General features: G+C 44.6%; 1 protein-coding gene across 1 annotated transcript in view; it reads left to right on the forward strand.

Annotated features, from left to right (window-relative positions):
- LOC121535698 (retinal-specific phospholipid-transporting ATPase ABCA4-like) overlaps window positions 1-15,095 on the forward strand; it is a 98,340-nt gene that overhangs the window by 10,895 nt on the left and 72,350 nt on the right. The window contains exons 8-10 of the mRNA XM_041842962.2: window positions 6,879-6,968; window positions 11,520-11,757; window positions 12,193-12,332. Of these exons, the coding sequence (XP_041698896.2) occupies window positions 6,879-6,968; window positions 11,520-11,757; window positions 12,193-12,332 (468 nt within the window). The remainder of the gene's footprint in view (window positions 1-6,878; window positions 6,969-11,519; window positions 11,758-12,192; window positions 12,333-15,095) is intronic.

Consider the following 15,095-nt stretch of genomic DNA (forward strand, 5'->3'; position numbering starts at 1 on the left):
AGATAGATCCAGGACAATACTGTACCTATCTGGTCTTCTATATCCTGTAACCTAGCTAGAAGATAGATCCAGGACAATACTGCACAGCTCTGCTAGGGAGGCTGTGTGTATAAATACACATGGGCCAAATGTGTTACATATAGCCAGATAACACCTATAGAGCAGCCGAGGTAATATGGTCTGTTGGTGTGTGAGGGCAGGTTGGTTAGGGCGGGTTACCTGTATAAATACACATAGGCCCTTTGTCACCGAGAGAAAATAGAGCCTGGAGAACACTGTACCTATCTGATCTCTTATATTCTGTCACCTGGAGAAAATCGAGCTAGGGCCAAAACTGGTCTGTTGCTGCTCTGCTAGTTTTGTCTTATTCACACAAATATATATATGTGGAATGTTTTCTATATTCAGAGTTGGATGTTGAGTCTTGAGTTTGACCTGTGGGACTCTGGTGTAAAGCCCATTACCTTAACAGAAGAGTCTTGAGTTTGACCTGTGGGACTCTGGTGTGAAGCCCATTACCTTAACAGAAGAGTCTTGAGTTTGACCTGTGGGACTCTGGTGTGAAGCCCATAACCTTAACAGAAGAGTCTTGAGTTTGACCTGTGGGACTCTGGTGTAAAGCCCATTACCTTAACAGAAGAGTCTTGAGTTTGACCTGTGGGACTCTGGTGTAAAGCCCATTACCTTAACAGAAGAGTCTTGAGTTTGACCTGTGGGACTCTGGTGTAAAGCCCATTACCTTAACAGAAGAGTCTTGAGTTTGACCTGTGGGACTCTGGTGTAAAGCCCATTACCTTAACAGAAGAGTCTTGAGTTTGACCTGTGGGACTCTGGTGTAAAGGCCATTACCTTAACAGAAGAGTCTTGAGTTTGACCTGTGGGACTCTGGTGTAAAGCCCATTACCTTAACAGAAGAGTCTTGAGTTTGACCTGTGGGACTCTGGTGTGAAGCCCATTACCTTAACAGAAGAGTCTTGAGTTTGACCTGTGGGACTCTGGTGTGAAGCCCATAACCTTAACAGAAGAGTCTTGAGTTTGACCTGTGGGACTCTGGTGTAAAGCCCATTACCTTAACAGAAGAGTCTTGAGTTTGACCTGTGGGACTCTGGTGTAAAGCCCATTACCTTAACAGAAGAGTCTTGAGTTTGACCTGTGGGACTCTGGTGTAATGCCCATTACCTTAACAGAAGAGTCTTGAGTTTGACCTGTGGGACTCTGGTGTAAAGCCCATTACCTTAACAGAAGAGTCTTGAGTTTGACCTGTGGGACTCTGGTGTAAAGGCCATTACCTTAATAGAAGAGTCTTGAGTTTGACCTGTGGGACTCTGGTGTAAAGCCCATTACCTTAACAGAAGAGTCTTGAGTTTGACCTGTGGGACTCTGGTGTAAAGCCCATTACCTTAACAGAAGAGTCTTGAGTTTGACCTGTGGGACTCTGGTGTAAAGCCCATTACCTTAACAGAAGAGTCTTGAGTTTGACCTGTGGGACTCTGGTGTAAAGCCCATTACCTTAACAGAAGCGTCTTGAGTTTGACCTGTGGGACTCTGGTGTAAAGCCCATTACCTTAACAGAAGAGTCTTGAGTTTGACCTGTGGGACTCTGGTGTAAAGCCCATTACCTTAACAGAAGAGTCTTGAGTTTGACCTGTGGGACTCTGGTGTAAAGCCCATTACCTTAACAGAAGAGTCTTGAGTTTGACCTGTGGGACTCTGGTGTAAAGCCCATTACCTTAACAGAAGAGTCTTGAGTTTGACCTGTGGGACTCTGGTGTAAAGCCCATTACCTTAACAGAAGAGTCTTGAGTTTGACCTGTGGGACTCTGGTGTAAAGCCCATTACCTTAACAGAAGCGTCTTGAGTTTGACCTGTGGGACTCTGGTGTAAAGCCCATTACCTTAACAGAAGAGTCTTGAGTTTGACCTGTGGGACTCTGGTGTAAAGCCCATTACCTTAACAGAAGAGTCTTGAGTTTGACCTGTGGGACTCTGGTGTAAAGCAAATTACCTTAACAGAAGAGTCTTGAGTTTGACCTGTGGGACTCTGGTGTAAAGCCCATTACCTTAACAGAAGAGTCTTGAGTTTGACCTGTGGGACTCTGGTGTAAAGCCCATTACCTTAACAGAAGCGTCTTGAGTTTGACCTGTGGGACTCTGGTGTAAAGCCCATTACCTTAACAGAAGAGTCTTGAGTTTGACCTGTGGGACTCTGGTGTAAAGCCCATTACCTTAACAGAAGAGTCTTGAGTTTGACCTGTGGGACTCTGGTGTAAAGCCCATTACTTTAACAGAAGAGTCTTGAGTTTGACCTGTGGGACTCTGGTGTAAAGCCCATTACCTTAACAGAAGAGTCTTGAGTTTGACCTGTGGGACTCTGGTGTAAAGCCCATTACCTTAACAGAAGAGTCTTGAGTTTGACCTGTGGGACTCTGGTGTAAAGCCCATTACCTTAACAGAAGAGTCTTGAGTTTGACCTGTGGGACTCTGTTGTAAAGCCCATTACCTTAACAGAAGAGTCTTGAGTTTGACCTGTGGGACTCTGTTGTAAAGCCCATTACCTTAACAGAAGAGTCTTGAGTTTGACCTGTGGGACTCTGGTGTAAAGCCCATTACCTTAACAGAAGAGTCTTGAGTTTGACCTGTGGGACTCTGTTGTAAAGCCCATTACCTTAACAGAAGAGTCTTGAGTTTGACCTGTGGGACTCTGGTCTAAAGCCCATTACCTTAACAGAAGAGTCTTGAGTTTGACCTGTGGGACTCTGGTGTAAAGCCCATTACCTTAACAGAAGAGTCTTGAGTTTGACCTGTGGGACTCTGGTCTAAAGCCCATTACCTTAACAGAAGAGTCTTGAGTTTGACCTGTGGGACTCTGGTGTAAATCCCATTACCTTAACAGAAGAGTCTTGAGTTTGACCTGTGGGACTCTGGTGTAATGCCCATTACCTTAACAGAAGAGTCTTGAGTTTGACCTGTGGGACTCTGGTGTAAAGCCCATTACCTTAACAGAAGAGTCTTGAGTTTGACCTGTGGGACTCTGGTGTAAAGCCCATTACCTTAACCAGCATAGTGTATACAGACTAGGAATAGATCACTACTAAGAGAGATACTTGGTAAAATGACGATGCCTGTGTCTCCGCCCTAACAATGGGATTTGTTGTCCACAGAGCGGAATGGCGGGCTGTCAAACTCCCGCCTAGTCCTCTCTTTGGATTGGTGGATACATCTCGTTATTTGAATGCTTTTTTAAAAACTATTCGATGAGGGGTGTTGACGTCAACTGGCTGTATTCATGAATATGCATGGACTCTGATATAAAGTGTTTCTTCTTGAAGTTGCCGGGATGTCACGTGCATCACACTTATATTAGTACCCTCGTAACAACTTAAACAATTAATGTTTATCTTGACTAAATTCGACACTCTCTCATTGCCCCCAATACAAAAACTCCTCATAAATGATCCGCTTAACATGGACATATTTTGGGCGGAGTAAAACCTCTTGCTTCACCTCTTCCTCTCTGTTACTAGTTTGTCCTCTCAACCCTTAACCCTTAACCTCTCCTATTCCCCTTGTCCCTCCCTCCCTCCCTCCCGCCCTCCCTCCCTCCCTCCCTCCCTCCCTCCCTCCCTCCCTCCCTCCCTCCTACTAATAGATCACTACTATCTCAACCTCTCCTCTCCTATCCCCCATGTCCCTCCCTCCCTCCCTCCCTCCCTCCCTCCCTCCCTCCCTCCCTCCCTCCTCCCTCCCTCCCTCCCTACCTCCCTCCCTCCCTCCCTCCCTCCCTACCTCCCTCCCTCCCTCCCTCCCTCCCTCCCTCCCTCCCTCCTTTGTTCATTGAAATGGAAGTGTAAGGAATGTCATAGGAAGCATGTAAGATGTTTGTGTTGGCGTTCTCTGTTTCCGTAGTGACTCTGTGCCATGTCAGGGGCCTTGAAGACCCAGTGTTAAGGGGTTTTCCTTTAAAGTCGTACATCATCTCTTGCACATCTATCATTCTAGTGTTAATACTAATTGTAATTATTTTGCACTATAGCCTATTTATTGCCTTACCTCCATAACTTGCTACATTTGCACACACTGTATATATATTTTCTGTTGTATTTTTGACTTTATGTTTTGTTTTACCCCATATGTAACTATGTGTTGTTGTTTTTATCGCACTGCTTTGCTTTATCTTGGCCAGGTCGCAGTTGTAAATGAGAACTTGTTCTCAACTGGCTTACCTGGTTAAATAAAGGTGAAATAAAATTTAAAAAATAAAAAGTCGTAAAGGTGAAAGAGTTGAGAGTAAAGCACCCTGCTAGTTGATTTAGGCCTGGTTAGCTATCTTTGCATTTTATTTTTTATTTTATTTAACCTTTATTTAACCAGGTAAGCCAGTTGAGAACAAGTTCTCATTTACAACTGCGACCTGGCCAAGATAAAGCAAAGCAGTGCGATAAAAACAACAACACAGAGTTACATATGGGGTAAAAATACATAAAGTCAAAAATACAACAGAAAATATATATACAGTGTGTGCAAATGTAGTAAGTTATGGAGGTAAGGCAATAAATAGGCCATAGTGCAAAATAGTTACAATTTCGTATTAACACTGGAATGATAGATGTGCAAAAGATGATGTGCAAATAGAGATACTGGGGTGCAAATTAGCAAAATAAATAACAATATGGGGATGAGGTGGTTGGGTGGGCTAATTACAGATGGGCTGTGTACAGGTGCAGTGATTGGTAAGCTGCTCTGACAACTGATGCTTAAACTTAGTGAGGGAGATAAGAGTCTCCAGCTTCAGAGATTTTTGCAGTTCATTCCAGTCATTGGCAGCAGAGAACTGGAAGGAATGGCGGCCAAAGGAGGTGTTGGCTTTGGGGATGACCAGTGAGATATACCTGCTGGAGCGCAAACTACGGGTGGGTGTTGCTATGGTGACCAGTGAGCTAAGATAAGACGGGGATTTGCCTAGCAGTGATTTATAGATGACCTGGAGCCAGTGGGTTGGTGACAAATATGTAGTGAGGGCCAGCCAACGAGAGCGTACAGGTCACAATGGTGGGTAGTATATGGGGCTTTGGTGACAAAACGGATGGCACTGTGATAGACTACATCCATGTTTGGCAGCATGAGAGAAGGAGGCTTTGTTGTGAAATAGGAAGCCGATTCTAGATCTAACTTTTGATTGGAGATGCTTAATGTGAGTCTGGAAGGAGAGATTACAGTCTAACCAGACACCTAGGTATTTGTAGTTGTCCACATACTCTAGGTCAGACCCGCCGAGAGTAGTGATTCTAGTCGGGTGGGCGGGTGCAAGCAGCGTTCTGTTGAAGAGCATGCATTTAGTTTTACTAGTGTTTAAGAACAGTTGGAGGCTACGGAAGGAGTGTTGTATGGCGTTGAAGCTCGTTTGGAGGTTTGTTAACACAGTGTCCAATGAAGGGCCAGATGTATACAAAATGGTGTCGTCCGCATAGAGGTGGATCCGAGCGTCACCAGCAGCAAGAGCAACATCATTGATATACACAGAGAATAGAGTCGGCCCGAGAATTGAACCCTGTGGCACCCCCATAGAGACTGCCAGAGGTCCAGACAACAGGCCCTCCGATTTGACACATTGAACTCTATCTGAGAAGTAGTTGGTGAACCAGGCGAGGCAGTCATTTGAGAAACCAAGGCTATTTAGTCTGCCAATAAAAATGCGGTGGTTGACAGAGTCGAAAGCCTTGGCCAGGTCGATGAAGACGGCTGCGCAGTACTGTCTTTTATCGATTGCGGTTATAATATCGTTTAGGACCTTGAGCGTGGCTGAGGTGCACCCATGACCAGCTCGGAAACCGGATTGCATAGCGGAGAAGGTACGGTGTAATTCGAAATGGTCGGTGATCTGTTTGTTAAATTGGCATTCAAAAACGTTCGAAAGGCAGGGCAGGATGGATATAGGTCTGTAACAGTTTGGATCTAGAGTGTCACCCCCTTTGAAGAGGGGGATGACCGCGGCAGCTTTCCAATCTCTGGGGATCTCAGATGTTACGAAAGAGAGGTTGAACAGGCTGGTAATAGGGGTTGCGACAATTGATTGACAGATTGTCTAGCCCAGCTGATTTGTAGGGGTCCAGATTTTTCAGCTTTTTCAGAACATCAGCTGTTTGAATATTTGTAAAGGAGAAGCGGGGAGGGGGGGCATGGGCAAGTTGCAGCGGAGGGTGCAGAGCTGGTGGCCAGGGTAGTGGTAGCCAGGTGGAAAGCATGGCCAGCCGTAGCAAAATGCTTGTTGAAATTCTCGATTATTGTAGATTTATCGGTGGTGACAGTGTTTCCTAGCCTCAGTGCAGTGGGCAGTTGGGAGGAGGTGCTCTTATTCTCCATGGACTTTACAGTGTCCCAAAACTTTTTGGAGTTAGTGCTACAAGATGCACATTTCTGTTTGAAAAAGCTAGCCTTTGCTTTCATAACTGATTGTGTATATTGGTTCCTGACTTCCCTGAAAAGTCCTAGTTTTAGGCCCAGTTAGTTACCTTTGCATGATTTAGGCCTAGTTAGCTATCTTTGCAAAATTGTAAATATTTGCTAACCTCGCCATATCCCAAAACTAATCAAATAAAAATGTATTCTAAGTGCTTTTAAACATCTCAAAGTATTCAAACTTTCTGTTTCATGTATTTGACAGGGACAATGCACATCTCATCAATATTTCTGTAAATGGTCCAGCCGGCTAGTCTTCATCTGTAGTCCCTGAAATGTGGAATGATTAGATGAGGAGCGGCAGTGGCTAGAAGGCCGGTGACGACGAACGCTGAAGCCTGACCGAACAAGTAGAGGTGGCAGCTTCGGAGGGAGTCGTGACACCTACTGTATGTCCAACCTGTCCAATCTGTCTTTTCCCAGCTGCCCCGGGTGTTGGACAACCACACGGACGGACCAGACCTACGCTACTGGGGGCGTGTCCTTACCGCTGTATCAGAGAAGGTCCAAGTGGTGAGTGGTCATCTATCATCTCTCTTTCTCTGCCCTGCTCTGTCTCCACCCTCTCTCTCTCTCTCTCTCTCTCTCTCTCTCTCTCTCTCTCTCTCTCTCTCTCTCTCTCTCTCTCTCTCTCTCTCTCTCTGTCTCCACCCCCTTTCTCTCTCTCTCTCTCTCTCTCCCTCTCTCTCTCTCTCTCTCTGTCTCTCTCTCTCACTCTCTCTCTCTCTGTCTCTCTCTCTCTCTCTCTCTCTCTCTCTCTCTCTCTCTCTCTCTCTCTCTCTCTCTCTCTCTCTCTCTCTCTCTCTCATCTATCTCTCTCTCTACTCTCTCTCTCTCTCTCTCTCTCTCTCTCTCTCTCTCTCTCTCTCTCTCTCTCTGTCCTCTCTTTATCTTTCCCCCTCCCTCTCAACATTTTCTGAATACATCACTCAGTTCCCTCTCTGATTTCTCCAGTAACAAGAAGCTGTTAGTTTCTCCCACTAGGATCTGTGATGAGGAAGCTGTTACTGTCTCCTAGTAACAGGAAGCTGTGATGAGGAAGCTGTTAGTTTCTCCCACTAGGATCTGTGATGAGGAAACTGTTAGTGTCTCCTAGTAACAGGAAGCTGTGATGAGGAAGCTGTTAGTTTCTTCTAGTAACAGGAAGCTGTGATGAGGAAGCTGTTAGTTTCTCCCAGTAACAGGAAGCTTTGATGAGGAAGCTGTTAGTTTCTCCCAGTAACAGGAAGCTGTTAGTTGCTCCCAGTAACAGGAAGCTGTTAGTTTCTTCCAGTAACAGGAAGCTGTTAGTTTCTCCCAGTAACAGGAAGCTGTTAGTTTCTCCCAGTAACAGGGAGCTTTGATGAGGAAGCTGTTAGTTTCTCCCAGTAACAGGAAGCTGTTAGTTTCTCCCATTAACAGGACGCTGTTAGTTTCTCCCAGTAACAGGAAGCTGTTAGTTTCTCCCAGTAACAGGGAGCTGTTAGTTTCTCCCAGTAACAGGAAGCTTTGATGAGGAAGCTGTTAGTTTCTCCCATTAACAGGAAGCTGTTAGTTTCTCCCAGTAACAGGAAGCTGTTAGTTTCTCCCAGTAACAGGAAGCTGTTAGTTTCTCCCAGTAACAGGAAGCTGTTAGTTTCTCCCAGTAACAGGGAGCTTTGATGAGGAAGCTGTTAGTTTCTCCCAGTAACAGGAAGCTGTTAGTTTCTCCCAGTAACAGGAAGCTGTTAGTTTCTCCCAGTAACAGGGAGCTTTGATGAGGAAGCTGTTAGTTTCTCCCAGTAACAGGAAGCTGTTAGTTTCTCCCATTAACAGGACGCTGTTAGTTTCTCCCAGTAACAGGAAGCTGTTAGTTTCTCCCAGTAACAGGGAGCTGTTAGTTTCTCCCAGTAACAGGAAGCTTTGATGAGGAAGCTGTTAGTTTCTCCCATTAACAGGAAGCTGTTAGTTTCTCCCAGTAACAGGAAGCTGTTAGTTTCTCCCAGTAACAGGAAGCTGTTAGTTTCTCCCAGTAACAGGAAGCTGTTAGTTTCTCCCAGTAACAGGGAGCTTTGATGAGGAAGCTGTTAGTTTCTCCCAGTAACAGGAAGCTGTTAGTTTCTCCCAGTAACAGGGAGCTTTGATGAGGAAGCTGTTAGTTTCTCCCAGTAACAGGAAGCTGTTAGTTTCTCCCATTAACAGGAAGCTGTTAGTTTCTCCCAGTAACAGGAAGCTGTTAGTTTCTCCCATTAACAGGAAGCTGTTAGTTTCTCCCATTAACAGGAAGCTGTTAGTTTCTCCCAGTAACAGGAAGCTGTTAGTTTCTCCCATCAACAGGAAGCTGTTAGTTTCTCCCATTAACAGGAAGCTGTTAGTTTCTTCCAGTAACAGGAAGCTGTTAGTTTCTCCCATTAACAGGAAGCTGTTAGTTTCTCCCATTAACAGGAAGCTGTTAGTTTCTCCCACTAACAGGGAGCTGTTAGTTTCTCCCACTAGGAGCCGTGATGAGGCCCACCCAACACCTATCATTGTTATCAGTAGGAGAAATGGCCCACCCAACACCTATCATTGTTATCAGTAGGAGAAATGGCCCACCCAACACCTATCCTTGTTATCAATAGGAGAAATGGCCCACCCAACACCTATCCTTGTTATCAGTAGGAGAAATGGCCCACCAAACACCTATCTTTGTTATCAGTAGGAGAAATGGCCCACCAACACCTATCTTTGTTATCAGTAGGAGAAATGGCCCACCAAACACCTATCTTTGTTATCAGTAGGAGAAATGGCCCACCAAACACCTATCCTTGTTATCAATAGGAGAAATGGCCCACCAAACACCTATCCTTGTTATCAGTAGGAGAAATGGCCCACCCAACACCTATCCTTGTTATCAGTAGGAGAAATGGCCCACCCAACACCTATCATTGTTATCAGTAGGAGAAATGGCCCACCCAACACCTATCCTTGTTATCAGTAGGAGAAATGGCCCACCAAACACCTATCCTTGTTATCAGTAGGAGAAATGGCCCACCCAACACCTATCATTGTTATCAGTAGGAGAAATGGCCCACCCAACACCTATCATTGTTATCAGTAGGAGAAATGGCCCACCCAACACCTATCATTGTTATCAGTAGGAGAAATGGCCCACCAAACACCTATCATTGTTATCAGTAGGAGAAATGGCCCACCCAACACCTATCCTTGTTATCAGTAGGAGAAATGGCCCACCCAACACCTATCATTGTTATCAGTAGGAGAAATGGCCCACCCAACACCTATCCTTGTTATCAGTAGGAGAAATGGCCCACCCAACACCTATCCTTGTTATCAGTAGGAGAAATGGCCCACCCAACACCTATCCTTGTTATCAGTAGGAGAAATGTTCCACCCAACACCTATCATTGTTATCAGTAGGAGAAATGGCCCACCAAACACCTATCCTTGTTATCAGTAGGAGAAATGGCCCACCCAACACCTATCGTTGTTATCAGTAGGAGAAATGGCCCACCAAACACCTATCCTTGTTATCAGTAGGAGAAATGGCCCACCCAACACCTATCCTTGTTATCAGTAGGAGAAATGGCCCACCCAACACCTATCCTTGTTATCAGTAGGAAAGGTGAGTTCAGACTGTGTTGTTTAATGTTCTGAGCATTGTGTTTTTCCCTTTAAATATGGATCTATGTGTGAGTGTCCTTGCAACACTTTTATCTTGACCTCATTTGTGTTGTTGTAGAGCGGACAAATGGGGTGAAGGGGCAGTGTAACACTCATATTTACAGTATAACCCTATCAATTCAATTTCAATTCAATTTAAGGGCTTTATTGGCATGGGAAACGTGTGTTAACATTGCCAAAGCAAGTGAAGTAGATAGTAAACAAAAGTGAAATAAACAATAAATATTAACAGTAAAAATTACACTCAGAAGTTTCAAAAGAATAAAGACATTTCAAATGTCATATTATGTCTATATACAGTGTTGTAACAATGTGCAAATAGTTAAAGTATAAATGGGAAAATAAATCAATATAAATATGGGTTGTATTGACAATGGCGTTTGTTCTTCACTGGTTGCCCTTTTCTTGTGGCAACAGGTCACAAATCTTGCAGCTGTGATGGCACACTGTGGTATTTCACCCAATAGATATGAGAGTTTATCAAAATTGGATTTGTTTTCTAATTCTTTGTGGATCTCTGTAATCTGAGGGAAATATGTGTCTCTAATATGGTCATACATTTGGCAGGAAGTTAGGAAGTGCAGCTCTGTTTCCACCTCATTTTGTGGGCAGTGTGCACATAGCCTGTCTTCTCTTGAGAGCCAGGTCTGCCTATGGCGGCCTTTCTCAATAGCAAGGCTATGCTCACTGAGTCTGTACATAGTCAAAGCTTTCCTTAAGTTTGGGTCAGTCACAGTGGTCAGGTATTCTGCCACTGTGTACTCTCTGTTTAGGGCCAAATAGCATTCTAGTCACATTCCTTTACTTTAATAACATATTTCAGTTGTTGTTACATTTGTTTTATTTGATTACTTTATTATTTAATTCCAAGTCATCTCTTTTCTATAGAGCTGCTGTCTGACAAAATCACTGTTTTAGTAGTTCTTCAAAGTAAATAAGGCATACATTTATGACTGCTGAATATCAACTATCTATCACTTAGATCATGTATTTTCAGGTAGAGATACCTCACGAAGCAACAGCTCTCTAACCATCACACGTCTTCTGTCTCTTCTCTCCCTCTCTGTGTAGGCGCACAATGGATTATAGTCATTGTAGTTAATGACCACTTTTTCTGTGCTAAACTATGTAGAATATTGGCCTGTTGGAAACTACAACTCCCTGCTACATCGCACAGATAGGGCTTGATCTTTCTCTATAAAAACTGTGCATTATGCTCACAGAAAAAAACCTGAACGAAATGGAATTCAAATAATTGAACCGATGGTCAATTCGTTGTTTAAAAAACGAAAAATAACCGAAATGACAGTTAATCGCTCAGCACTAAGATGAACAGAACCAAGGACCTTACCTTCTCTTTTTCCTCCATCTCTTCCCTCCCCCCCCCCCCCTCTCTCTCTCTCTCTCTCTCTCTATCCCCAGCTCTTTGAGAGGAACAGCACCAAGGACCTTCTGAAGGTGGTCTACCCATTGTTCCAGGCTGGCGTTCCCAGCTCCTTTAGCCAGCTGATGAGCACTGTGTCGGCCCTGTTCTGTGGGTACCCAGAGGGAGAGGGATCCAGGGTGCTCTCCTTCAACTGGTATGAAGACAACAACTACAAGGTGTTCCTGGGGGTGAATGGATCCAAGAACCACGACTATGTCTACGACATGACAACCAGTAAGTAGAGTCAGGACTAGGGCTCAGATCCGGGTTGAATACATCATGTCAAATACTTGACAATATTTGAGATGTGCTCAGAGTTTGCACTTTAGGAACTATTCCATTGCTTCCATTGTCACAGGCTAACTAGACATTTCTCTCTCTCTCTCTCTCTCTCTCTCTCTCTCTCTCTCTCTCTCTCTCTCTCTCTCTCTCTCTCTCTCTCTCTCTCTCTCTCTCTCTCTCTCTCTCTCTCTCTCTCTCTCTCCCTCTCTCTCTCTCTCTCTCTCTCTCTCTCTCTCTCTCTCTCTCTCTCTCTCTCTCTCTCTCTCTCTCTCTCTCTCTCTCTCTCTCTCTCTCTCTCTCTCTCTCTCTCTCTCTCTCTCTCTCTCTCTCTCTCTCTCTCTCTCTCTCTCTCTCTCCCTCCCTCCCTTCCTCTCCTCCTCCCCTCAGCTCCGTTCTGTAATGACCTGATGCAGACTCTGGAGTCTAACCCGGTCACTAAGATCGTGTGGAGTTCAGTCAAGCCTCTCTTTATGGGGAAGATCCTCTATGCTCCAGACTCCCCAGCCATCAGACTGATACTGAAGAGTGTAAGACAACGCAGACCCTCCTCTCCTCCTCCTTGACTCTTGTTAACCCCAACAGATGTGAACGCACGCGCACACCCTGCTGAGGAATTGTGTTTGTAACAGGGGGGTTCAACGCTAAATTGAATGTGTGGGGTGAAAAGAGAACAGAGCTCATTCATATAACATTTGTGATGTCATATTTACAGCAGTTGACAGAAAACAGATGTTGAGGAAATTCCACTGAGCTGCTTTGAGATATATAGATATATAGATATATATAAAAAAATGATTTCACCTTTATTTAACCAGGTAAGCCAGTTGAGAACAAGTTCTCATTTTCAACTGCGACCTGGCCAAGATAAAGCAAAGCAGTGCGATAAAAACAACAACACAGAGTTACATATGGAATAAACAAAACGTACAGTCAATAACACAATAGAAAATCTATATACAGTGTGTGCAAATGTAGTAAGTTATGGAGGTAAGGCAATGAATAGGCCATTGTGCAAAATAATTACTATTATAATTTAATATTAACACTGGAGTGATAGATGCGACCAAAGGAGGTGTTGGCTTTGGGGATGACCAGTGAGATATACCTGCTGGAGCGCAGACTACGGGTGGGTGTTGCTATGGTGACCAATGAGCTAAGATAAGGCGGGGATTTGCCTAGAAGGGATTTATAGATGACCTGGAGCCAGTGGGTTGGCGACGAATATGTAGTGAGGGCCAGCCAACGAGAGCGTACAGGTCACAATGGTCGGTAGTATATGGGGCTTTGGTGACAAAACGGATGGCACTGTGATAGACTACATCCAATTTGCTGAGTAGAGTGTTGGAAGCTATTTTGTAATTGACATCGCCGAAGTCAAGGATCGGTAGGATAGTCAGTTTTTAAGAGGGCATGTTTAGCAGCATGAGTGAAGGAGGCTTTGTTGTGAAATAGGAAGCCGATTCTAGATTTAATTTTGGATTGGAGATGCTTAATGTGAGTCTGGAAGGAGAGTTTACAGTCTAACCAGACACCTAGGTATTTGTAGTTGTCCACATATTCTAAGTCAGACCCGCCGAGAGTAGTGATTCTAGTCGGGCAGGCGGGTGCAAGCAGTGTTCGATTGAAGAGCATGCATTTAGTTTTACTAGCGTTTAAGAGCAGTTGGAGGCCATGGAAGGAGTGTTATATGGCATTGAAGCTTGTTTGGAGGTTTGTTAACACAGTGTCCAATGAAGGGCCAGATGTATACAAAATGGTGTCGTCTGCATAGAGGTGGATCTGAGAGTCACCAGCAGCAAGAGCGACATCATTGATATACACAGAGAATAGAGTCGGCCCGAGAATTGAACCCTGTGGCACCCCCATAGAGACTGCCAGAGGTCCAGACAACATGCCCTCCGATTTGACATATTGAACTCTATCTGAGAAGTAGTTGGTGAACCAGGCGAGGCAGTCATTTGAGAAACCAAGGCTATTTAGTCTGCCAATAAGAATGCGGTGATTGACAGTGTCAAAAGCCTTGGCCAGGTCAATGAAGACGGCTACACAGTACTGTCTTTTATCGATCGCGGTAATTATATCGTTTAGGACCTTGAGCGTGGCTGAGGTACACTCATGACCAGCTCGGAAACCAGATTGCATAGCGGAGAAGGTACGGTTGGATTCTAAATGGTCGGTGATCTGTTTGTTAACTTGGCTTTCAAATACTTTTGAAAGGCAGGGCAGGATGGATATACAGTGAGGGAAAAAAGTATTTGATCCCCTGCTGATTTTGTACAATTGCCCACTGACAAAGAAATGATCAGTCTATACTTTTAATGGTAGGTTTATTTGAACAGTGAGAGACAGAATAACAACAAAAAAATCCAGAAAAACGCATGTCAAAAATGTTATAAATTGATTTGCATTTTAATGAGGGAAATAAGTATTTGATCCCCTCTCAATCAGAAAGATTTCTGGCTCCCAGGTGTCTTTTATACAGGTAACGAGCTGAGATTAGGAGCACACTCTTAAAGGGAGTGCTCCTAATCTCAGCTTGTTACCTGTATAAAAGACACCTGTCCACAGAAGCAATCAATAAATCAGATTCCAAACTCTCCACCATGGCCAAGACCAAAGAGCTCTCCAAGGATGTCAGGGACACGATTGTAGACCTACACAAGGCTGGAATGGGCTACAAGACCATCGCCAAGCAGCTTGGTGAGAAGGTGACAACACTTGGTGCGATTATTCGCAAATGGAAGAAACACAAAAGAACTGTCAATCTCCCTCGGCCTGGGGCTCCATGCATGATCTCACCTCGTGGAGTTGCAATGATCATGAGAACGGTGAAGAATCAGCCCAGAACTACACAGGAGAATGTTGTCAATGATCTCAAGGCAGCTGGGACCATAGTCACCAAGAAAACAATTGGTTACACACTACGCCGTGAAGGACTGAAATCCTGCAGTGCCCGCAAGGTCCCCCTGCTCAAGAAAGCACATATACAGGGCCGTCTGAAGTTTGCCAATGAACATCTGAATGATTCAGAGGAGAACTGGGTAAAAGTGTTGTGGTCAGATGAGACCAAAATAGAGCTCTTTGGCATCAACTCAACTCCCGTGTTTGGAGGAGGAGGAATGCTGCCTATGACCCCAAGAACACCATCAAACATGGAGGTGGAAACATTATGCTTTGGGGGTGTTTTTCTGCTAAGGGCACAGGACAACTTCACCGCATCAAAGGGACGATGGACGGGGCCATGTACCGTCAAATCTTGGGTGAGAACCTCCTTCCCTCAGCCAGGGCAT

Source organism: Coregonus clupeaformis, unplaced genomic scaffold (assembly GCF_020615455.1).
Source record: "Coregonus clupeaformis isolate EN_2021a unplaced genomic scaffold, ASM2061545v1 scaf0751, whole genome shotgun sequence".
Lineage (NCBI taxonomy): Eukaryota > Metazoa > Chordata > Actinopteri > Salmoniformes > Salmonidae > Coregonus > Coregonus clupeaformis.